We start from the raw sequence: 10,350 nt of genomic DNA, 5'->3' as shown, positions 1-10,350 counted from the left end.
CTCAGCCCCACAACAGGGCACACCAATTGGCAAGCCATGCAGAGCTGGGTGTCAGCCCTACACGAGCCTTTGACCTCCTTTGTGAACAAATTTCTCAGCCATTTCACATAATTTTCTTTACTGCCTGTAATTGTTACTGCCTTGCTCGGGAGTCCTTAATCTCTTACTGGTGAGAAACTCAAAACTGTTAATTAAAGGGAACTCAAGCTCTATTTAAAAGTATTTAGGGGTCAACACAACCTATGAGGTTAATTTTTGATCCATTCAAAGTTCAAATTCCCTATCCAGGCTTCCCCTCCTTCCCTCTAAAGCGACCATCCCAGTTTGTCCAGGACTGACAGGTTTCAAAACTTGGAGTCCTGGCCAACTGGAACAAGTTAGTCACCCCTGAAACCTTAATTGGAACTATGACCACATTGGTTTATTCTGTCTTCTCTGGCAGCTGGTGAGATTGGCCTCTTTTCATGCATTTATTAAAAGGTTGGATTGTCTGTTCTGCAATTGGCAATTCATATTCTTTTACTCTTTTCTTCTACACTTTGTCTTTAAAACTACACTTAATGTATAGATATTCTTTCAATGGTTTAAAAGATATCAACCATTTATGTATTACCTGCTGAAGATATATTTCCTAGTCTACTATTTGCTCTTTGATTTCACTCATGGATTTTTCTTCTCTATAAAATGCTTAGTTTTTGGAAGGGCCAAGATGGCGGACTAGAGGGCGGCTGCATTTCACGCTGCTCCAGGACGCAAGATTCAAAAGAGGAGATAGTGAGAGACTTGGGACCAACTCAAAGCTGCTGGGTGAGTCTCTCCTGTTAGGGAGGCGTCCCGGATGGAGCGGTAGCCCCGGAACACAGGGAATTTGTGAAGTGGAGTTGCTTGGCGAGACGCCCCTCCCCCCGCTGGAGCGGTAAACACGGACAACTGGGATCATCGTAGAGGAGGCGGCTCAGCACAGCTCTTGGACTCGGAGCAACCACTGGGGCTCCGGGCGGCTGCCCTGGGAGGAGCTGCGTGGCGAGCTGTTTGGACCCAGAACAACCGCTTCTGAACACCGGGGGGTTGCCTGGAGGAAGAGGAGGAGCGCGGCGGGATGCTTGGTCTAGGAGTGACTGCATCAGAGCCACGGGCGGTTGCCAGAGGAGGAGCTGCGTGGTGAGCTGTTTGAACTCAGAGTGGGCGCTCCTGAGTGCCGGGGGACTGCCCGGAGGAAGAGGAGGAGCGCGGCGGGATGCTTGGTCTGGGAGTGACTGCATCAGAACCACAGGCGGTTGCCAGAGGAGGAGCTGCGTGGTGAACTGTTTGAACTCAGTGCGAGCGCTCCTGAGTGCCCGGAGGTTGCCTGGAGGAGGAGGAGGAGGAGCGCGGCGTGTTGCTTGACCTGGGAGTGACTGCATCAGAGCCGCGGGCGGTTGCCCGAGGAGGAGCTGCGTGACGAGCTGTTTGAACTCGGAGCAGCTGCTCCAGAACACTGGTGGCCTGCCTGGAGGAGGAGAACGGTGGGATGCTTAGTCTGGAAGTGACTGCATCAGAACCACAGGCGGTTGCCAGAGGAGGAGGCGAGTGGTGAGTTGATTGGACTAAAAGCGACCGCTCCTGAACACCGGTGGCCTGCCTGGAGGAGGAGCGTGGTGAGTCACCTGGTCTCGGAGCCACCACTCCTAAACACCCGGGGGGCTACCCCAAGGAGGAGGAGGAGGAACAGGGCGGGTCACTTGGACTTGGAGTGACTGCCTAGGGCTACGGGTGGTTGGCGGGAGGAGGAGACCCGAAGTGAGTTGCTTGGACTCCTAGTGACTGCGTCGGAAACCGGGCGGCTGTCCGGAGGAGGAGGTGTGTGGCGGGTCTCTGGGTCTCGGAGCTATTGTACGGGGCTCCAGGTGGTGGCTCAGGGGAGGGGCTGCATAGCCAGGCGATTGGTGCAGAGCAGGGTCCCAGGAACTAGGTGGCTTCTTGCTGGAAGAGCCGCACAGAGACATGCCTAGGGGCGGAGCGAAGTTTCGAGGGCGGCAGGCAGATTCTCTGGGAGAGGCAGCCTAAGGAGACTCGCCTGCGGAGGGTGAGGCTCCCAGGCCCAGGACGTAGGTCCAGGCCCCTGGGATCGTTGCAGAGGAAGACAGCCCAGCCCAGGCGGTAGTTGTAGATTGAGGGGAACTTCTAGGAGGGCAACTGACCAGCGAGACGTCCCCACCGAGTGACTCTTCCCGGCCGGGGGAGGTTTTCCCACAGGGACGGTAAAGCCAGAGACATAGGCACAAACAGGCCTTGCCTCAGCCCGCAGTCTAGTTTCCCATTGGATGAACATTGGTCAAAAAGTGGAGGCACCTCTGCCCACTAGCAGGGAATATACGCCACCTGAGGGTTACCACACCTAGAGAGGCAGCTTCTTCGTGGAGCTCTGCATTATCAACCTCCTACAAGACTTCAGGCTACTGAAGGATAAGAGGGGATATACTAGCAATCTTCAGGGACATTATAAGTTGATAGAGGAAATCTGCAATATCTTAATGACCCACTGATTCCTGAACAATATGAGAAAACAAGGGAAGAAAATGCCCCAAACAAATCTAGATGTTACATCAATAAAATCCAATGACAGCATGGCAGAAGAAATGACAGAAAGGGAGTTCAGAATGTACATAATTAAAATGATTAGGGAAGCAAACGATGAGATGAAAGAGCAAATGCAGGCATTGAATGATCACACCAATCGACAGTTAACAGAGCAAATTCAGGAAGCAAAAGATCATTTCAATAAAGAGTTAGAGATACTGAAAAAAAACCAAACAGAAATCCTTGAAATGAAGGAAACAATAAACCAAATTAAGAACTCCATAGAAAGCATAACCAATAGGATAGAACAGCTGGAAGACAGAACTTCAGATATTGAAGACAAAATATTTAACCTCGAAAACAAAGTTGAACAAACAGAGAAGATGGTGAGAAATCATGAACAGAATCTCCAAGAACTATGGGATATCATGAAAAGGCCAAATTTGAGAATTATTGGGATTGAGGAAGGCTTAGAGAAACAAACCAAAGGAATGAACAATCTATTCAATGAAATAATATCAGAAAATTCCCCAAATCTGAAGAATGAAATGGAAAAATCAAGTCCAAGAGGCTTATAGGACTCCAAATACACAAAATTACAACAGACCCACACCAAGGCACATTATAATGAAAATACCTAACATAGAAAATAAAGACAGAATTTTAAAGGCTGTGAGAGAAAAGAACCAAATTACATTCAGGGGGAAGCCAATACGGATATCAGCAGATTTTTCAATCCAGACCCTAAAAGCTAGAAGGGCCTGGAACAACATTTTTCAAGCTCTGAAAGAAAATGGATGCCAACCAAGAATCTTATACCCACCAAAACTTACCTTCAAATTTGACGATGAAATAAGATCATTCCATGATAAACAAAAGCTAAAAGAATTTACAAAAAGAAAGCCAGCATTACAGAACATTCTCAGCAAAATATTTCATGAGGAAGAGATAAAAAACAAAGAAGCAAATCAGCAAAGGGAGGAATTATCCTAAAGCAACTGTCAAATAAAGGAGGAACCAAGATGTGTCAAAAATTTTAAATATGAACCAAATGACTGGGAATACAAATCATATCTCAATAATAACCCTGAATGTTAATGGCCTGAATTCATCAATCAAAAGACATAGACTGGCAGATTGGATTAAAAAGAAAGATCCAACAATATGTTGCCTGCAAGAGACTCACCTCATAGAAAGAGATACCCATAGACTAAAGGTGAAAGGATGGGTAAAAACATACCATGCACATGGACTCAGCAAAAAAGCTGGACTATCCATCCTCATTTCAGATAATGTGGACTTCAAGCCAATGTTAGTTAGAAGGGATAAAGAAGGACATTTCATACTGCTTAAGGGAAGCATAAATCAGCAAGATATAACAAACATAAACATCTATGCCCCAAACAGTGACTCATCCATGTATGTTAAACAAATCCTTCTCAATTTTAGAAACCAAAAAGACCATAACACAGTAATACTAGGTGATTATAACATGCCTCTCTCACCACTGGACAGATCTTCCAAACAAAAATTGAACAAATAAACCATAGATCTCAATAACACAATCAATAATTTAGACTTAACAGACATTTATAGAATATACCATCCAACCAAGAGCGAATACACTTTCTTCTCAGCAGCACATGGATCCTTCTCTAAAATAGACCATATATTATGCCACAAAGCTAATGTCAGCAAATACAAGAAGATAGAGACACAACCTTGTATTCTATCAGATCATAATGGATTGAAGTTACAAATTAATGAAAGAGTAAAAAACAGAAACTACTCCAACACCTGGAGATTAAACAATATGCTACTATATGATGAATGGATAACAGAAGATATTAGGAAGGAAATTAAAAAATTCTTAGAGGTAAACGAGAACAAAGAAACATCATATCAAAATCTCTGGGACATTATGAAAGCGGTACTTAGAGGAAGATTTATTTCATGGAGCGCATTTAATAAAAGAAGTAAAACCCAAAAAATAAATGACCTAACACTACAGCTCAAAGCCCTAGAAAAAGAAGAACAGACCAACACCAAAAGTAGTAGAAGACAGGAAATAGTTAAACTGAGAGCTGAAATCAACGAAATTGAAACGAAAGAAACAATACAAAAAATTGACAAAATAAATAGTTGGTTCTTCGAAAAAATAAACAAAATTGATAAACCTTTAGCCACACTAACAAAGAGAAGACGAGAGAAAACCCAAATCACTAAAATTCGGAATGAACAAGGAAATATCACAACAGACACGACTGAAATACAAAACATAATTAGAAGCTATTTTGAAAATCTATACTCCAACAAAATAGAAAATTTCGAAGACATCAACAGGTTTCTAGAGACATATGAATTGCCTAAACTGAACGAGGAGGACATACACAATTTAAATAGACCAATTTCAAGTAATGAAATAGAAGAAGTCATCAAAAGCCTTCCAACAAAGAAAAGTCCAGGACCAGATGGGTTCTCAGCCGAGTTCTACAAAACTTTTAAAGAAGAACTCATTCCAATACTTCTCAAAGTATTCCAGAAAATAGAAGAGGAGGGAACCCTCCCAAACTCATTCTATGAAGCCAATATTACCCTGATTCCTAAACCAGACAGAGACACATTGAGGAAAGAAAATTTCAGACCAATATCCTTAATGAACATCGACGCAAAAATTCTCAACAAAATTTTAGCAAATCGCATACAAAAACATATTAAAAAGATAGTGCACCATGATCAAGTGGGTTTCATCCCAGGGATGCAAGGTTGGTTCAACATCAGGAAATCAATAAATGTCATTCACCATATCAATAGACTTAAAGTCAAGAATCACATGATTATTTCGATAGATGCAGAAAAAGCATTTGATAAAATACAGCACCCCTTCATGCTCAAATCACTAGAAAAAATAGGGATAGTGGGAACATTCCTTAACATTGTAAAGGCCATCTACGCTAAACCCATGGCTAATATCATTCTAAATGGTGAAAAACTGAAAGCATTCCCTCTAAAAACTGGAACAAGGCAGGGATGCCCTCTTTCACCACTTCTATTCAATATCGTCCTTGAAATTCTAGCCAGAGCAATTAGACAGACCAAAGAAATTAAAGGGATACGAATAGGAAAAGAAGAACTCAAACTATCCCTATTTGCTGATGATATGATTATATACTTAGAGGAACCAGGAAATTCCACCAGAAAACTTTTAGATCTCATAAGTGAATTCAGTAAAGTAGCGGGATATAAGATCAATGCACATAAATATAAGGCATTTTTATACATAAGTGATGAATCTTCAGAAAGAGAAATTAGGAAAACTACCCCATTCACAATAGCTTCGAAAAAAATAAAATACTTGGGAATCAATCTCACAAGAGGAGAAAGACCTCTACAATGAGAACTACAGAAAACTAAAGAAAGAAATTCAAGAAAACCTTAGAAGATGGAAAGATCTCCCATGTTCTTGAATAGGAAGAATTAATATTGTCAAAATGGCCATACTACCAAAAGTGCTATACAGATTCAATGCAATTCCAATTAAAATCCCAATGATGTACCTTACAGAAATAGAGCAAGAAATTATGAAATTCATCTGGAAGAATAAAACACCCAGAATAGCTAAAGCAATCCTTGGCAGAAAGAGTGAAGCAGGGGGTATCGCAATACCAGATCTTCAACTCTACTACAAAGCAATAGTAAGAAAAACGGCATGGTATTGGTACCAAAATAGAAAGGTCGATCAATGGTACAGAATAGAGGACACGGACACAAACCCAAATAAATACAATTTTCTCATACTAGACAAAGGGGCCAAAAATATGCAATGGAGAAAAGATAGCCTCTTCAACAAATGGTGCTGGGAGAATTGGAAATCCATATGCAACAGAATGAAACTAAACCCATATCTCTCACCATGCACGAAACTAAACTCAAAATGGATTAAGGATCTCGGAATCAGACCAGAGACCTTGCATCTTATAGAAGAAAAAGTAGGTCCAGAGCTTCAACATGTCGGCTTAGGACCAGACTTCCTCAAGAGGACTCCCATAGCACAAGAAATAAAAGCAAGAATTAATAACTGGGATAGATTCAAACTAAAAAGCTTTCTCTCAGCAAAGGAAACTATCAGCAATGCGAAGAAAGAGCCTACAGAGTGGGAGAAAATCTTTGCCAATCATACTTCAGATAGAGCACTAATCTCCAGAATCTATAAAGAACTCAAAAAACTCTACACCAAGAATGTAAATAATCCAATCGACAAATGGGCTAAGGAAATGAATAGACACTTCACAGAAGAAGATCTACAAGCAATCAACAAACATGGAAAAATGTTCAACATCTCTAGTAATAAGAGAAATGCAAATCAAAACCACCCTAAGATTCCATCTCACCCCAATTAGAATGGCAATTATCAAGAATACAAGCAACAACAGGTGTTGGCGAGGATGTGGGGAGAAAGGTACACTCTTACATTGCTGATGGGGCTGCAAATTAGTGCAGCCACTCTGGAAAGCAGTGTGGAGATTCCTTAGAAAACTTGGAATGGAAACACCATTTGACCCAGCTATCCCACTCCTTGGCCTATACCTAAAGGACTTAAAATCAGCATATTACAGAGATACAGCCACATCAATGTTCATAGCTGCTCAGTTCACAATAGCCAGATTGTGGAACCAACCTAGATGTCCTTCAATTGATGAATGGATAAAGAAAAGTGGTATATATATACAATGGAATATTACTCAGCCATAAAGAACGATAAAATTATGGCATTTGCAGGCAAATGGATGAAACTGGAGAATATCATGCTAAGTGAGATAAGCCAATCTCAAAAAACCAAAGGAAGAATGATATCGCTAATAAGTGGATGATGACAGATAATGGGGGGTGGGAAGGGTTAGTGTTGGGGTTGGAGTTGGGTTTAGGGAGGGGGGCAGGAATGGAGGAAGGAAGGACTGTATAGATGGAGGGGAAGGGTGGGAGGGGAGGGGGGGAAGGGAAAAAATGGCAGAATGAATCAAAAAACATTACCCTATGTAAATTTATGATTACACAAATGGTATGCCTTTACGCCATGTACAGGCAGAGAAACAACATGTATCCCATTTGTTTACAATAAAAAAAATGCTTAGTTTTCATGTAGTCAACATATAGCTACCCTTTCTTGATGACTTTTGGGATTGCTATTTGTTTTGGACATTCCCCTCCCCCCAACAAATTATACAAATATGCCTTTACATTCTTTTCTAGTATTTTATTTTGACATGAAAATCTTTAGTGAATCCAGAATTAGTTTTTGTATATGGTGAAGGTAGAGTCTACTTTATTTTTGGAAGATAGTTTTATCTTCTTTTCAATGTTTATACCAATATTTCATTTCCCTGTCTTACTGTATTAAGTCCCTCAAAGCAGTGTTGGTCATTTGTGAAGACAACAGAATAACTTCAGCATTTTTTCATTTACTAAAATGTTTGCTCTTGCTTTTTAGTGCATAGTCTTTTTTTGTAAGTAATTTCTATCTGTTTATATATTAATAATTCATATACTAACAATCTCTTAGAATACAAAATATATGAAATTGGCTACCCAATCATCCTTTCATTTTTCTTAGAGCTGGATAACCAGCTGTCCCACTGTGAGTGATAAGTCATTCCTTCTCTGACTAGAAATGCCACCACCATGTTAGTTTTCTCTATTCATCTACTTCTGTGCTATCTAATCTTTTCCCTGAACACACTGATCAGATCCTGTGCTGTTGTAGTGCTGTTTGGTGCAGGTAGCTGAAGTCTAAGTTTTGTTTTTTTGTTTTTTTTGTTTTTTTCCAGAAAAGGATTTTTTTTTTTTTTTCATTCAAGTAAGTGTAAATAGGAAACCAGAGGGGTAGCCCCAGGCTGGGACAAATAATGGCCAACCCCTCACTGACAGAACAAGGGGAGAAAGTGACCCCTACACCCTTCATGGTCAACGCAGACCCCCTCCTCACTCTGCTGCAGCATCCTAGGGGCAGGACCCCACTTTCCCTGGGATTGGGGTAGTAGGTAACCCAGCCTGCTGCACCCCAGTCCCCCTTCCCCTGAGGAACACTTTAGGGAGGGGAATGTGGGAGGCATGAGGATGAACGTCTGGCGCTGGTAGCAGCAGCAATGACTGACGTCTCAGAATGAAACATTGAACAAAAACCAACACAACTGTCCAGAGGTAGTTTGTGAACAGAGGAAAAGATGGAACCAGAACCATGGGAGTCAGGGCAGAGCGGGAGAGGCAGAGTGCACAGGGCTAACTCCTTGTTAATAGTGCCCCATCAGAAGAAGGTAAACTGCAGAGAATGGAAGCTAAGGGTGGCAGGTAGCCCCCCCTGACCTGCCTTAGGTGACTGCCCCAGGGAAACCGGGGCAACAGGTGACTTCATTTCTACCCCTGCACTACATTTTCTATCTGTAGGGCAAGGTGGTAGGGCCTGCGAATAGGGAACAGGGGCTCCAACTCCTGCCCTCTCTCCTGTACCCCAAAGTGGCTGTCCAACCTCCTGCAGGACTCAGGTGGGGAAGAGAAGAGGGTGTGAGCTCCATCTGATAGGTTTGGCTGGGGGCGAAGCACCTGCTAGTGCAGGTCCGGCAGTGGGGCATGTCAGAATAAGATGGGGTTTGGACCCCTTAAAGTCAGAGGAGCCCTCCCAGGTCCCTCTATAGGAATCCAGAAGGAACAGTGGAGCAGAGAAGGGGGCCCCCAAACCAAGAGCCCAGACAGCAATGATCCCACCAAGCGGGCAGCGATGCAGCAGGCGCAGGGTGCGGTAAGTGGGACATTAGCCTTGTCCAGGGCAAGTGTGTACGCGGGGTCGGGGTAGGAAGGGTCGCTGGGGACTGAGGCTAGAGGAAAACCGCTCCCCATTGGGACCACGGGGGCCCTGCAGCGGCTGGTGTGCTGTGTAGCCTGCGGTAGGGAGGGCGCAGGTGGGCTGGCGGGCCAGGGGCGTGTTGGTGGGCCTGGGGGAAGGGGCGGGCGGTGGGAGCAGAGTGAAGCTGTCCAGCCCCAGAAGAAAGCGGCTCCTCGGGAGGGAGCAGGCGGCACTGGCGGTCACTGCTCCTCTTCGGAGGACTCCTGCGAGATGCCTTCCTCTTCCCACTTCTCCAGTTTTTTGGGTCTGCCCCTTGGTTTCCTCCCTGGAGCTGTGGTGGTTTTCCGGGTCTTTGCAGCGCCCTTGGTTTTGCTGCCCTTTGGTCGCCCCGAGGTCTTAGGTGTTGGCACTTCGCTGGGTTCCTTCGGAGGCTGCTTGCGCGCTGCCCTGGCCTCGCTCCTCAGTGCCGTCCTTTTCCTGCTTGGAGGCCAGGGCTGGCTGGACCTCCAGCTTGACTCACGCATCTTCCTTCTCTAGGGAGTAGGTGACGCACGGTGGCTGGGATGCACGAGCTCGGCTGCCGGCCTGCGGTGTGCGCTCCGGGGTGCGGGAGCGGCGGTGCTGGGCGCTGAGGACCCTCCTGGCTCTGCCGCCGCCGCCGTCGCCAGCGAAAGCGGACGCCTTCCTGGAGCCGCACCAGCGCCAGAACAGCCTGGCTGGAGTCCCAGTTAGAGGAGCGCAGCCGGCTCAGGGGAGCTTACAAAGGAGCGACCCAGGGACAGCGGGTTGGGCTGCCCCAAGTCTAAGTTCACTGTCTGATGCGGCAGGTCCTTTTTCATTTGTGTTTTCTCCATTGTTATTCTCTAAACACCTGACATTTAAAATTAATTTATCCATAGAAAGCTTATCTGATCCTTGTAACTAAGTTTCTAACTATAATACTATAATAGCAT

The 10,350-nt window shown here is 44.4% G+C and overlaps 1 protein-coding gene across 1 annotated transcript; it reads right to left on the bottom strand.

Moving 5' to 3' along the window:
- Nucleotides 1-9,636: 9,636 nt before the first annotated feature.
- Nucleotides 9,637-9,921, bottom strand: LOC124961391 (high mobility group protein HMG-I/HMG-Y-like). Its single transcript, XM_047519963.1, has one exon. The coding sequence runs from the start codon at nt 9,919-9,921 to the stop codon at nt 9,637-9,639; it is 285 nt and encodes a 94-aa protein (XP_047375919.1).
- Between the last annotated feature and the right edge of the window lie 429 nt (nt 9,922-10,350).

The sequence above is a fragment of the Sciurus carolinensis genome, chromosome 12 (assembly GCF_902686445.1).
Source record: "Sciurus carolinensis chromosome 12, mSciCar1.2, whole genome shotgun sequence".
Taxonomy (NCBI): Eukaryota; Metazoa; Chordata; class Mammalia; order Rodentia; family Sciuridae; genus Sciurus; species Sciurus carolinensis.
This window is presented reverse-complemented; position numbering and strand designations above follow the sequence as displayed.

Bases quoted from the DNA above. Each gene is read 5' to 3' on its own strand.
- LOC124961391 (XM_047519963.1), bottom strand. From the start codon at position 9,921: ATGCGTGAGTCAAGCTGGAGGTCCAGCCAGCCCTGGCCTCCAAGCAGG.